The sequence below is a fragment of the Salvelinus alpinus genome, chromosome 9 (assembly GCF_045679555.1).
Source record: "Salvelinus alpinus chromosome 9, SLU_Salpinus.1, whole genome shotgun sequence".
NCBI lineage: Eukaryota > Metazoa > Chordata > Actinopteri > Salmoniformes > Salmonidae > Salvelinus > Salvelinus alpinus.
In genome coordinates, this window is record NC_092094.1 from 86,417,871 (window position 1) to 86,432,857 (window position 14,987).

At 40.9% G+C, this 14,987-nt stretch overlaps 2 protein-coding genes across 5 annotated transcripts; one reads left to right on the top strand and one right to left on the bottom strand.

Annotated features, from left to right (window-relative positions):
• Positions 1–336: 336 nt before the first annotated feature.
• Positions 337–14,924, bottom strand: LOC139530896 (E3 ubiquitin-protein ligase RNF4-like). 3 transcript variants are annotated; one of them, XM_071327680.1, is made up of 8 exons: positions 14,693–14,924; positions 9,416–9,445; positions 9,184–9,298; positions 1,546–1,643; positions 1,402–1,414; positions 1,177–1,306; positions 1,018–1,069; positions 337–899 (listed from the first exon to the last, which is right to left on the bottom strand). In XM_071327680.1, exons 2-8 carry the CDS (start codon positions 9,422–9,424, stop codon positions 750–752), a joined length of 567 nt encoding a protein of 188 aa, XP_071183781.1. In that variant the 5' UTR covers positions 9,425–9,445; positions 14,693–14,924; the 3' UTR covers positions 337–749. The 3 variants fall into 3 exon arrangements, with proteins under 3 accessions (XP_071183781.1, XP_071183783.1, XP_071183782.1); XM_071327682.1 differs by lacking the exon at positions 14,693–14,924 and adding an exon at positions 9,649–9,785; XM_071327681.1 differs by lacking the exon at positions 14,693–14,924 and adding an exon at positions 9,543–9,676.
• LOC139530893 (putative nuclease HARBI1) lies at positions 10,304–14,349 on the top strand. Of its 2 annotated transcripts, none has more exons than XR_011666148.1 (10): positions 10,304–10,545; positions 10,633–10,809; positions 10,900–10,961; positions 11,044–11,130; positions 11,218–11,259; positions 11,328–11,501; positions 11,581–11,616; positions 11,715–12,269; positions 12,551–12,662; positions 12,757–14,349. XR_011666148.1 is itself a non-coding variant. In XM_071327678.1 (10 exons), the coding sequence occupies exons 7-10, from the start codon at positions 11,798–11,800 to the stop codon at positions 13,125–13,127; spliced, it is 1,071 nt and encodes a 356-aa protein (XP_071183779.1). In that variant the 5' UTR covers positions 10,304–10,545; positions 10,633–10,809; positions 10,900–10,961; positions 11,044–11,130; positions 11,218–11,259; positions 11,328–11,616; positions 11,715–11,797; the 3' UTR covers positions 13,128–14,349. The 2 variants fall into 2 exon arrangements, 1 of the variants encoding a protein (XP_071183779.1); XM_071327678.1 differs by adding an exon at positions 12,339–12,454 and having other exon boundaries at positions 11,328–11,616.
• Positions 14,925–14,987: the final 63 nt, after the last annotated feature.

Below are 14,987 nucleotides of genomic sequence, written 5' to 3' on the forward strand. Positions count from 1 at the left end.
CAAACTGAATGAAATCAATGAACATATACACACACACAATGCTTTAATTAAATTATTTTTTCCTAGGCGCAAACATTACAGTGAAACTACTTCCTGAATTCGACTTTTCCCCACCCCATTCTTTTCAATGTGTGTTGCAAATCTCATTATACTATACAGGGGCCCAATTTATTTAATTTAACTAGGCAAGTCAGTTAAGAACAAATGTATATTTACAATGACGCCTACCGGGGAACAGGCCCAACGCTCTAAACACTAGACTACCTGCCACCCCAATATCTGAACCAATAAATATTTATAAAAAATAATTGTTTTGTTTTTTTAACACACAGAAAGGGCTAAAAACAAATACTTTAATTATTTATTTATAAACAATACATATGAACAAACAAAATAGTTGAGTTTCTTTGAGTTCTCAAGAACGCTTTGGGTCACAACAGTGAAATGTAATCTAGATGGTCTAAACACAGGCATAACACACATTTACAACAACTATTACATGAAAACGTTGTACACAATATACTTTCATAGTGTACAGTGAGGCAATCGTACAATGACGTGTATGATTGGTTACATTCTCCTCCCTCAAATGTGTTAAACCCGCATGTGGCCAGTAAAAAAAAATCCCATTTGTGCAAATTTAAGATATAAATGACAAGACCATTTAACCATAAATAAACAAAGAACCAAACCATCAAGCAATGTGCAAAAAGCTCCAACAATCAGAATATGTTAAAGAGGAACACAGATTAGATGTAAATTTGATGATACTGCTGATGATTCAGTTTCTTCCTGCAGGTTGGGCATGTCTGTGATTTGGCAAGTGAGTCACTTATGCATGTGTTGCAGAACAGGTGACCACACTGGGAGGAGACTAGCATTCTCCCACCATCAATTATCTGAGGGGTGCAGCAGAAGCTTGTTTACAAGGTGCATAGAATTAATGCTTCACACAACAGCCAGTTACACTGATTTCCAGAGGCTTAACATCAAGGGAAAAGTGAAAGTCTGACTTACCTCTCCGAACGTGTCCATACAGATGGGACAACTGATTGTTGTTGGGGTTGATCTGTGAACAACAGAATCCATGCATTTTAACAACACCTTTAGAGTGGGGCTACAGTCACAATTGTATAGGTTATAGTAAGGTAAGCAGGGTGGTCTGATCGGTCTCACCTGGCTGTGCTACTGGGCTCAGGGGCAGTGGAGAGGGGGGCTGTCGCTGGACTGTCAGGAACAACAACAGCTGCCTCTTCTTCATCACTGCTCAGCACGTAACTTTCCCAGTAACGTCTTCGCTTTGGACCTTGTTTTGGACCCACAAAAGGCATTCAACACTAGCCTCAACTCAACATATAAATCACATTTCTAAATGATGATGATATTCAGAGAAAAACTCACCTTCATCTACAACCTGCAATGGACGTCAAAGGCCAGGGAAATTGAGTCAATATGAAACAGCAAAAGAGAATATTAAAATTCACACATACACCATGTGAAAAGTGACAATTAAATGCGATTGGCTACTTGCAGATTTGCACTCACCACTATTGAGTCATTGTTGTTCGTGAGGTCCACAAAAGATGATGTAAAAACCTGATAGGTCAAATCAACCATTTCCTCTTCCGCAACCAAGGGATCACCTGTCAAAGGGTTAGAGAGACAATCACACCTGCATACATAGACAAAAAAGCCTACTGGTATACGCCACTGTATTTATCTGAACAGTGACGCCTAAACTTTTAATTTGGCTCTATACGCCAGCATTGTGAATTTGAGATCAAATGTTTCATATGAGGCGATAGTACAATGCCACCTTTTAGTTGAGGGTATTTTCATACATATCTGTTTACCGTTTAGAAATGAAAGCACTGTTGGATATATTTGCAGTTTATTTTGGGTGTGTTTCGGATTATGTTGTGCTCAATAGGAATTGAATGGTGAATAATGTATTGTGTCATTTTGGAGTAAATTGTATTGTAAATAATACAATACGTTTCTAAACACTTCTACATTAATGTGGATGCTACCATGATTACGGATAATCATGAATAATGAGTAATCACGGTAGCATCTACATTAAAGTAGGAGTGTTCAGAAACATCTTCTATTCTTATTTACAATAAAAGTGACTCAAACTATTCCCCATTCAGTTCCAATTGGGCAAAGCATAATCTGAAACAGAACCAAAACAAACTGCAAATGCATCCAAAGAGTTTGTAGTCACAAGCTTGACAGTCATTGAGTGCAAGGAATATGGGTTGAAATACTTAACTTTTGACTACTTCAATACACTATAAGTGAATTTGCCCAAATACATATGACTTCCTCAAATGGAGGGACTAGATACATAGTGCTTTCATTTCTAAAAGCAGTAAATCATATGTATGAAAAATGTGCCAACAGAAATTGTTTGAATTTGTAATGCACTAATTGAATAATTCAATTCGGAAATTGATCTTGTATTTTATGATTTGAAACAGAAATGAATTAATTTAGCATTTAATTTAATATTCAAATTCAATATTTATATATTAAGTTCCAATATGGTAGATATTGCATTCACTGTCTTCCAAGTTAACAAACTATCATTTAAGTAAATCAAAGTTTAATACGTTCAACTTCTCAGATGCATTCAGTTCTATGAATTCAGATTCAAAACCAGAGACAACATCCTGGTACTATGCCAGCCAGGAAAGATAGAGGAGAACAGATCAAACTCTCTCTGTGGTAAACAGAAGCTTCTGGCGGTTTCTGAAGCCAATGTGGCATATTGCATTCATTTTCTTTCTATGAATTTGGCTCTAGTGTTTTTACTGTTTTGGCAATAAGCTATTATGACCACATTCCTGAAAATGAAGACTCTGGAACATGGACATGCCTTCTGTCTCCCCTCTATGATGATCACAGGCCGTGCAGGACACGTTAGAAGGGAGCGTTAGAAGGGAGTGTCACAAAAAAATATTTGGCGTCTAAGAAAATAGACTGAACAAAAATAGAAACGCAACATGCAACAATTAAGGATTTTACTGAGTTACAGTTAAATTTAAGGAAATCAGTCAATTGAAAATAATGAATTAGGCCCTAATCTAAATCGATTTCACATGACTGGGCAGGGGCGCAGCCGTGGGTGGGCCTGGGAGGGCATAGGCCCACCCACTGGGGATCCAAGCCCAGCCAATCAGAATGAGTTATTCCCCCAAAAAAGGGCTTTATTACAGACAGAAATACTCCTCAGTCTTATCAGCTGTCCGGGTGGCCTGTCTCAGATGATCCCGCAGGTGAAGAAGCCGGGTGTGGAGGTCCTAGACTGGCGTGGTTACACGTGGTCTGCGGTTGGACATACTGCCAAATTCTCTAAAACGAAGGCTTATGGTAAAGAAATTAACATTAAATTCTCTGGCAACAGCTCTGGTGGACATTCCTGCAGTCAGCATGCCAATTGTGTGCACCCTCAAAATAAGAGATCTGTGGCATTGTGTTTTGTGACAACTGTGCATTTAAGCGTGGCCTTTTATTGTCCTCAGCACAAGGTGCACCTGTGTAATGATCATGCTGTTTAATCACCTTTTTGATTTGCCACACATTTCAGGTGGATGGATTATCTTGGCAAAGGATCAATGCTCACTAACAGGGACGTAAACAAATTTGTTAACAAAATTTGAGCCAACTTTTGTGCGTATGGGACATTTCTGGGATCTTTTATTTCAGCTCATGAAACATGGGACCAACACTTAACCTGTTGCATTTATATTTTTGTTCAGTATAGTTGAAAAGCCCGGTCACAGCCCTTCTTAGGATAACCTTTCCACTCCCTATTTAAATCTTGTGGCTGACTGGGTTCGAACCAGGTCTCTTGCATGTCACAAGACTGTTAGCCCACTTAGCTAAAGCCTATAGGGATAAGTTCAGGAAGTTTATGTAAAGGACAACAAGCTGCTTGCTTATAGAGTACTGCTTTCCCCCTCATTCAGCTCATATCGAGAATTTCATTCAGGATCTGCCTTGGAAACACGTGACCGCCCTCCTAAAGATTTCCAACCAGGGCATTTCTCAATAAAAAAAGTATGATCACATTTATAGTAAAATAAATGCCACAGTAGCAGTTTAAGTATTTCCGCTGTTGTGTTTCAAAGCTGGTAAATTAATTGCAAAGTCAAAGAACTACGCAAACCGCTAGGGAAGAGAAGACAATGCTTCTACAAGTCAGACAATCTCACAGGCACAAACATGACTTGAGTCGCACAACGACGGTAACCTCCTGCCCTTACAAGGGGCAGATGAACATTTGTCTTAACTAAAATATCACAGATGAAAGATTCAGGTGACAAAAAATTTAATTATTCAATATACCATAGTAGTACATTTACTGTTTTAGAAACATTACAAAGAATGCTCAGACTTCAGTTTGTGTAATTTTGAAATATTTTGGCTGGTAAATCTGAGTGGCTGGTAGATTTTTAAATCTACCTGCCACAGTGGCTGGTGGACCAAAAATGTATTGTATGCCCCGGACTCTAACCCACCACACTATTGAAAAAGGCCTTGTTCAATTGTGCAAGGGACAACACTTCAAGCTGATGGTTGAGTTTCACAGATCCCCATCTGCGACATTCAGCCCCCAACAACTTCAGTGGTTGAGCTGAGCACAACTGTAGATCCAAGTCCAGTGGCACCACTGTAAAGGACAGACTCGAACTCAGGATTTATGCCTCGAAAACACACGTGACCGCCCTCCTGAAGCATTCCAGCCTATCACACTATTAAAAATGTATTTCTTCAATTATATAAGGGGCAACACTTGTCTAAAAAGCGAGTATCACAGATCCCCATCTGCTACACCAATACAAATCTTCACGATCCAGCAAGGTTACTCATCAAAAGAGCATGGTTTGGTGATCCATGCTTATGTGATGAGCAACCTGAAGGCATAGTTTCAAGTCTTTTGCAAAGTTAGTAATTATAAAGGGTAACATGTGACTGACTGGGTTAATATAGAACGCAGTTTGGGACTTTGCGTGTCAAAAATGATACGTCAAATAACACTTTGACGAGTCAAATAAGCTTGTTAACTAATCATGACTTGAAAATGACTGCACGTCACAATTTAATTTAACACGTTCATATATATTTTTTAATGTAGTTACACATTGATAACACCATCACTCGTATTTCATGTCACAACGATTCATTGAGAAGTATGCTATGACGCTGGTAAAGTTTTATCCCGCGCACCTGCCCTTCCCCAAGCTCTGTCTGGACAGTGCTGGTCATAAAAAAGCTAGCTAGCTGATGTATGCAAACAATGTTCTTCCCCAAAAACATAGCAAAACGACAATCTGTTTCAGTAGCTATAGTTAGCTAGCTAGGTGTCATCTAAAATACAGCTAATTTATAAAGAAAGTTATTTGATTAATGGTGGTCGGACCCATCTGTGTGAAGCTATCAAAAGTAAATGTAATTGCAAAAATATACTAAAGTATCAAAATAAAAAATTATTTCATTCATCATATTTAGCAAACCAGACGGCACTATTTTATTTTACTTTTTTAAATTTTATTTACGGAAAGCCAGGGGCACACTCCAACATGATTTACAAAACGAAGCACTTGTGTCTAGTGAGTCTGCCAGATAGAAGGCAGTAGGGATGGCCAGGGATGTTCTCTTGTGTGTGAATTGGACCATTTCTGTCCTGCTAAGCATTCAAAATGTAATGAGTACTTTTTGGTGTCAGGGAAAATGTATGGAGTAAAAAGTACATTATTTTCTTTAGGAATGTGTGAAGTAAAAGTAAAAGTTGTCAAATATAAATAGTAAAGTACAGACACGCAAAAAAACAATTTAAGTAGTACTTTAAATTATTTTTACTTAAATACTTTACACCACTGCTGATAACTGAGGAGGATATTGGGGGAAAAGCACGTGGGTACCGAGTAGACTGATACTCCATTTCATTGATCCCCAATCCTTAGGTTAAATTGTACAGTGCAAAATTAATGTCAATACACGTAATAGGCTGACTGGGGAGGTGATATCACACAGTCACAATCCCACGATAACAGCTACAATGCTAATATTTGCGTAAACTCTTCAGTTGTGTTCTGTGGGTGTCACCGAGTAGACTGATACCCCATTTCATTGCTCCACATTCCAACATTATCTAGTCTAAATATGGCATGATTCCACCAATTGTAACCTTCACGTCACTTTCAAATAGGTACTTTTATTTTGAAAGCGAACCGCAAATTCCACTATTGTGGCTAATCCTTATTGTGGCTAGCTTCACAAAACATAACCCGGTCCGGTCAAGTCTACAGATGAAGCTAGCTGGCTGCTTATAACGTTAGCTTTGGGCAACAGGGTTAAGTAGCTGGCTAGTTATTTTCATGAACTGAAGTTCAATTTCAATAGGCGAACAACAAGTGGCTACCTAGCTAATACTTACAAGGATTCCTAACAAGTCTACACTTGTATTCGGCGCATGTGAGAAATAATATTTGATTTGAAATCATTGCTAAGAATAGTGAAAATTACTGCAGTTTCTACTGGTCATTGTTTTTAGGCTGGTTGCATTGGTGCTAGCTAGCTACCAAGCTAAAGTTAGCTAGCTACCCAGAAGTTTCTAGTAACATCTGTATCACAGATATTAGCTTTTTTTTTGTTGCCTGATCTTATTTCAAATGCTCACACAGACATTTGCCCATTCGGTCGAACAAAATGCCTTATTACCAACGCGGTATTGTAAACATATCGGTCGTGGCCGGTGTATGCTTGTTTGCAGACTTTTTTTTGTACAGCTTTGACAGTGCTACTGATCGTAGTTGTGGCGCTTGGCTTTCACGTGCAAATTCAGCACACACAACATTCTATAATATAAAAGTGTTATTTGACGTGTATCTTTTTTGACACGCAAAGACCCAAACGGCGTTACATAGGTTAAGCCTGTGTTAGCCTGCTAAGCTAAAACCTAGGCATGGGTTCTGTGACTTGGATAGGTCTCTTCAACGAGAAGGTCAAAGGGTGGGGGAAATGTGACTGATGTGGCTCTTTTAATGAGTAGCCTTGCTGGAGACAAGACTTGTTAGCTTCCTGAGCTCCTCTCGATGGGTTTTAGCTAGGTGGGCTAGCACAGTCATGACATGCAGGAGACTTGGCTCAAACCCTCGATCCTAACTAGTCTCCCAGTCCCTGGCGCTGAAAAACATCCACAGTATGTTGCTGCCACCACCATGCTTCACCGTAGGGATGGTGCCAGGTTTCCTCCAGATGTGACTCTTGGCATTCAGGCCAAAGTGTTCAATCTTGGTTTCATCAGACCACAGAATCTTGTTTCTCATGGTCAGAGTCCTTCAGGTGCCTTTAAGCAAACTCCAAGCGGGCTGTCATGTGCCTTTTACTGAGGAGTGGCTTCCGTCTTGCCACTCTACCATAAAGGCCTGATTAGTGGAGTGCTGCAGAGATAGTTGACCTTCTGGAAGGTTCTCCATGTCTACAGAGGAACTCCGGAGCACTGTAAGAGTAACACTCGGGTTCTTGGTAACCTGCCTGACCAAGACCCTTCTCCCAGATTGCTCAGTTTGGCTGGGCGGCCAGCTCTCAAAATCCAAAATGCTTGAATATATACAGTACCAGTCAAAAGTCTGGACACACCTACTCATTCAAGGCTTCTTTATTTTTTACTATTTTCTACATTGTAGAATAATAGTGAAGACATCAAAACTATGAAATAACACATGGAATAGAATAATGTAGCAGATTCTTCAAAGTAGCCACCCTTTGCCTTGATGACAGCTTTGCACACTCTTGGCATTCTCTCAATCAGCTTCATGAGGTAGTCACCTGGAATGCATTTCAATTAACAGGTGTGGCTTGTTAAAAGTTAATTTCTGGAATTTCTTTCCTTCTTAATGCGTTTGAGCCAATCACTTGTGTTGTGACAAGGTAGGGGTGGTATACAGAAGACAGCCCTATTTGGTAAAAGACCAAGTCCATATTATGGCAAGAGCAGCTCAAATAAGCAAAGAGAAACGACAGTCCATCATTACTTTAAGACATGAAGGTCAGTCAATCCAGAAAATGTCAAGAACTTTGAATGTTTCTTCAAGTGCAGTTGCAAAAACCATCAAGCACTATGATGAAACTGGCTCTCATGAGGACCGCCACAGGAAAGGAAGACCCTGAGTTACCTCTGCTGCAGAGGATAAGTTCATTAGAGTTACCAGCCTCAGAAATTGCAGCCCAAATAAATGCTTCAGAGTTCAAGTAACAGACACATCTCAACATTAACTGTTCAGAGGAGAATGTGTGAAATCAGGCCTTCATGGTCGAATTGCTGCAAAGAAACCACTACTAAAAAGGACACCACTAAGAAGAGACTTGCTTGGGCCAAGAAACATGAGCAATGGACATTAGACCAGTGGAAAACTTCTGATTTTTGGTTCCAACCGCCGTGTCCTTGTGAGACGCAGAGTAGGTGAACGGATGATCTCTGCATGTGCAGTTCCCACCGGGAAGCATGGAGGTGGTGGTGTGGGGGTGCTTTGCTGGTGACACTGTCAGTGATTTACTTAGAATTCAAGGCACACTTAACCCACATGGCTACCACAGCATTCTGCAGCGATACACCATCCCATCTAGTTTGTGCTTAGTGGGACTATCATTTGTTTTTCAACAGAACAATAGCCCAAAACACACCTCCGGGCTCTGTAAGGGCTATTTGACCAATAAGGAGAGTGATGGTGCTGCATCAGATGACCTGGCCTCCACAATCACCTGACCTCAACCCAATTGAGATGGTCTGGGATGAGTTGGACCGCAGTGAAGGAAAAGCAGCCAACAAGTGCTCAGCATATGTGGGAACTCCTTCAAGACGGTTTCAAAAGCATTCCCCATGAAGCTGGTTGAGAGAATGCCAAGAGTGTGCAAAGCTGCCATCAAGGCAAAGGGTGGCTACTTTGAAGAATCTCAAATATATTTTTTGCTTACTACATGATTCCATTCCATATGTTATTTCATAGTTTTGATGTATTCACTATTCTTCTACAATGTAGAAAATAGTAAAAAATTAAGAAAAACCCTGGAATGAGTAGTTGTGTCCAAACTTTTAACTGGTACTGTATTTTTTCCCAATAGATTCAGTGTCCAAATACTTATGGAGAGGAGTGTATATGGGCCTTTACTCACTGCTCTCCAGCACCTCTATGGTCTCAAGGCGTGAAGTGTTGCTGCTGTCTGCTGTGCCTTCATTTGTATTGTTGGAGCATCTGGTATCAGGGATCTCAATTCTATCTTGCTCAGCCTGGATGCATATGGGTAGGGTACAGTCAAGCAACAGAAGAGTGTAAACACACATCAGTAGACAACGGGAGAGGAAAGAGGTGTTTGTCTGAGTAATAGGGAAGGAGTACAGACTTACCTCATTCATGTTGTCGCGAAAGTATTGTCACTGCAAAATAAATAAATTACACACACTGAGGATGTAACATTATAGACAGCCTATACTTCCTGCAACAATAATAGCAGATAATGGAACTTGAACTTACAAGCTACATAACTAAAGTAGCTAACACCACAGGTAACTGCCAAAATAAAACAAACACCAACATAACGTGCGTTGGGCCACCACCAGCCAGAACAGCCTCAATGCACCTTGGCATATCTACAAGTGTCTGGAACTCTATTGGAGAGATGCGACATTATTCTTCTATGAGAAATTCCATAATTTGGTGTGCTGTTGATGGTGGTGTAAAAAGTCTCAGGTGCCGCTCCAGAATCTCCCATAGGTGTTCAAATCGGGTGAGATCTGGGGCCTGTTGCACAAAAGTAGAATTAAGACATCCGGGATAAATGACTCAGCTGAGCTCAATGAAGCCAAAACATGTGCGTCCAGGCTTAATTGGTTGCACAAAGACCAAGCCAGGATGAGCAGACACGGATTCATTAAGCCAGGTGAAACCAATCCTGGATAGGTGCGCGCTCACGGCTCACTCAAATAGACCCCGCCACAGATCACAGATTAACTGATTTACCATGGCAACTAGAGCCGCGTACTTTTCCCCGTCGGAAGCACAAATCCTCATGGAGGCATACGAGGAGGTAAAAGATATAATTAAGAAGAAAGGCAACACCGCCACAGTGATAAAGCAAAGAGAAAAAGCGTGGCAAAGTATTGCAGACCGCCTGAATGCGTAAGTAGTGCACAATTACACACTCACCGCTCCGCTGAAACATCACAATTACAATTCAAATATTTAATTCACATCTCCAAAAATGCAGTTGTACTGTAATTATGAAACGGTTAAATTTTTAATTGAAATGCACTGCAGATATGAGTGAAATTGTGTAAAGTTACTCCATCACACTGTATAAAGCTATGATACATTTTTTGATATTTTTACTGAAAACAAGACAAAAATACCAAGTAATTTTTTGCAGTGTGACTCCATTAAATGTGTGTGTGTGTGTGTGTGTGTAGATTAAACATGAACGGGCCAAAACGGACATGGCAGCAGGTCAAAATCAAATACAAGAACATTCTGCAGAATGGTATGGTCCCTGACTAATATTTAACAAAGCACAAGCATATATTGTACCCAGAAGGTGCCTGTTCACACATTGTCTGTACTGTTTTAGCAGTGAAAAAGAATACCCACAGACAAGGCACGGGTGGTGGGTCACCAAAGGCTGACCTTACCCCAGCAGAGGACATGGCCTTGGAGCTAAATAAAGGCAGGCCCGTCTTAGAGGGGATCCCTGGGGGGAAAGAGACGAGCATAGGTTCCTCCCAAGATGCCACCCGCTTCATTCAAGGTATGTCCTTCCATCTCTACATGGGATACAACCACATTCATATTGAATCAATTTGGACTGTCTGACTTTGGTTTACCTATTGCCTTGCAGTGTCTGGCAGCACTGTGTTCCTGTTAGAGCCACCAGCACAAGCACCAGACGATGCTGATCCAGTGAGTACTCCATCAAAGGCATACTGTAGGCCTGGCATGTCTTGTCTACTAGCTTCAATATGAATCTGATTAAATGTGATAGGGTGAAGGCCCCAGTGCAGCAGCAACAGCACATGATGGAGACGATGATGAGGAGGAGACCATCTCTCTGGATTCCAGAAGGCATGAGGTATCATGTTAAGACTGTGAAAGTACTATTTACTCTACAATGGTGAGGAGTCCTCATCAAAATCAAAAAATCTAATTTCTTTTACAGGACCCAGATGCTATACAGTGGGAAAACCAGCCTGGCAACATAGTGCGTATTAATAAAAGGACACCACATCCTGCCAAATTCCAGCTGCGCTAATTGTATTGTGTTCACAGAGCTCACAAGCTATCAGAAAGTTGTATGGCAACCACCTCCGGCGCCAAATAGAACTGGCAGACATAGACATTCAGTACAAGAAGAAAAAGATGGAAAATCTTGCACTGGAGTCCGAAATAAAAAAGAGGACAATTAGGAAACTGGACCTTGAAATAAAAAAACTTGAGAGGGAGGTGAGATATGCCTTCAATGTACACTGTATGCTAACTGTAACACAAATGTATTAATCATTATTTTTCTTTCCTCCCCCAGCTCCAAGAAGATGACACAGCTCAAAATAAAAATTAGGTATATTCTCGTAAAGTCAAGTGAGCCATGACATATGAGCTCTTATTGTGAGCACACAGGACGGTGGCATCTTTCTAAGTTTTTTTTTATTTTCCCAGCAATCAGTACAACCAAGTCATCGTTATAAGGCATCGCCCTCTTTTGCCCACCCCCCCAGCACCAGGTGTGGCCACTAGCCTATATGAAGGGCCAAAATTGTGTGTTCCTTTCTGCTCTGACAATGGCATGCCCATTCGTGCGAGATGTGGTGGATGAAGAAGCACTTGTGCTGAGGAGAGCCTTCAGGCGAGAAAGGGTCTTCAGGGACCGGTTGGACCCACTGGCCCTCCCTGATGACCATCTATATGAAAGATACAGGTTTTCTGCAGATGGCATCAGGTATCTATGCAGACTACTGGGTCCCAGGATTAAGCACCGCACTGCACGGAGCCATGCACTGAGTGTGGAGCAAATGGTTTGTGTGGCCTTGCGCTTTTTTGCTAGTGGAGCCTTCCTGTACTCAGTGGGGGATGCAGAACAGCTGAACAAGGCCACAATTTGCCGCACAATAAGGAGTGTGTGTCTGGCTATCAAAGCATTAGCAGATGTCTTCATCTCCTTCCCTGGCCACAGAAGACTCTGTGACATCAAAGAGGAGTTCTATAGGATTGCAGGTAAGAGGATCTACAAATTACAGGACAACTGTTAACACATAGTAGGATACTCATTACTTTGTGTGACAGGTTTCCCCAATGTCATTGGTGCAGTGGACTGCACACACATAAGGATAAAAGCCCCCTCAGGTGCCCATGAGGCCGATTTTGTGAATAGGAAATCCTTTCACAGCATTAATGTTCAGGTGAACATAACTTTTTGATATTGTCCATTGACGAACACTCTGCATTGCCAGTGATGTGCATTGATTGGTGTAATATTCCTCATCTTATGATTTCAGATGGTCTGCAATGCTGACTGTGTGATCAGCAATGTTGTGGCAAAATGGCCTGGCTCAGTCCATGACTCCAGAATCTTTCGGGCCTCTGAAATCTATCAGTGCCTATCACAAGGTAAGCCACACAACCCCTATTTATAACCATCATGGCTGTGTCAAGAATATCACTGTGTTTATGAGGTAGTAATGATGAGATTTTGTGTTGACAGGTGAATTCTCTGGTGTGTTGCTGGGAGACAGGGGGTATGGCTGCCAGCCTTTTCTCCTGACACCTTTCACAGACCCCCAGGAAGCACAGCAGGCCTACAACCATGCCCATGCCAGGACCAGGGCCAGAGTTGAAATGACCTTTGGCCTCCTGAAGGCACGCTTTCACTGCCTTCACAAATTAAGGGTCAGCCCTGTTAGGGCATGTGATATTACTGTGGCTTGTGCTGTCCTCCACAATGTGGCCTGCCTGAGGAAGGAGAGGGCCCCCAGAGTGCCACCAGCCATGGACTGGGACAATCCGGCAATCTTCCCTGATGACGACAGTGGTCGGCTGCTGAGGGACCAATATGTGTTGAATTATTTTAGTTAGTATGTGTGCTTTCAATTTTGGTTAAATATGTCCTGCGGTGGCAGAGGAATTTGGGTTTTTTTGGGTTCGTTTTTTGACGAATTTGGCCTCTTATGATGTTTGTGCGGTATACTGTGTGTAATACAAGGCTGCAGGGAGGCTACTGCATCCATTCATTTGTCTGTTCAGTTGATGTGTATGGATTTGTCCTGCATTTATTTTAGTGTGCAGACATGCAGGGTGTGTTATATACAGACCTTTGAATGTGTATGTATCATTTTGTATAATATGCTTGGATTCTGTGCTTTCCATCTTGTAGAGTCACTGTGACTTCAGTTTCGAAAGGAGCTGATGGTTTAACTGCTTTGTTTTGTCCTTATTCAATAAGGACCCTCTGTGGCCCTAATATTCTATCATTTTATATATAGCCTTATAGTCTATGGGAAACTGTAAATTATCTAATGATAGCAACATCATCTAAAAATCATTTTTTATCCAAAATCATTGAAATTAATGATCACAAACGTTTAAATAATAACAGTGGGTCTAGTTATATGTGATAACAATGTATAGTGAGCAGTGAAATAACTATTGGTTTCCATTTGTGGTGACTGCTGACTGACATTAGGGATGAGATTAAATAGATCCTGGAATTTAGCCTGGTCTGGAGCAGGCTAGCTCCACAGAATAAATCTCCATGGTAATTTATACCATAACATATCCTCCTGCCCCCTATCCATCTTTAGTGCAACCGGATTACGGATCAATTGAGCCAGGATCACCAAGATATCCTGGCTTAATCCCTTATCCTAGTTTTGTGCAACAGGCCCCAGGTGACTGAAATGGCCATGGCATACGGTTTACATCGTTTTCATGCTCATCAAATCATTCAGTGATGGGGGCATTGTCATGCATAGTAGCCAAAAATTGCGAAAATAATGGCTTGCCCAGCATTTTACATCCAATCACATATACTCACTCACGCACACACAACCACATACATATTTAACGTTATACTCCGCACCGACATTGCTCTGGCAAATATTTCTGTATTTCTTATTTCCATTATTTTACTTGTAGATTTGTGTATGGTTAGATATTACTGCATGTGTTTTGCTACAGCCGCAATAACATCTGCTAAATATGTGTAACGTTATGCGACCAATAAAACGAGGGGACGGTTTAAAGTTACTGTTACACATGGTGGGATGTTAATTGCTTAATTAAATCAGAAATCAATATACTTTGGTATCCCTCATTTACTCGGTGTTTCCATTATTTTGGCAGTTAACGTTACCTGTATCTTCCATCAACGTAGTTAGTAACAATTGATTAGTAAGTTAACTAGCAAGCTCGCTAGTTAACTTACTAATCAATTGTTGTTACTTACTACCTTTTGCTAGGTAGCTAACGGACGTGTTTATATTTTTCCCTCGCTGGCCAAGTAAAAGAAAAACAGGCAACCCGTTAGCTAACGTTAACTAGGTAATTTGATTCGTTTAAAAAGCAGCCATGTATGAAATAGTATTTTAACATTCGTACATAAAAAGAAAGATACCAAGCAAATGTATATGTTGTTTGATTACCTTTCTGACAGATACTTTCAGGTTCAAACCTGGATGAACTGCAGTAGTGTCGCTGCTGTCAGCAGTGACCTTTCATAGCATGTTAGGATAATTAACGTAACGTTAGCAGGTTGAAATAATTAGAGTACACTAAAATGCAAAAATTCTCCCAAACGCGACTCGAATGGCTATGTAAATTTTTGGATCCCTAGACATGACCGCGGTCAAAAGCATCAAAACCGGGAATGATGTATCATGGGTAATTTGTGACTGACTGATCTACAAATAACATTGAGAGTGATTTGTAGATCAGTCA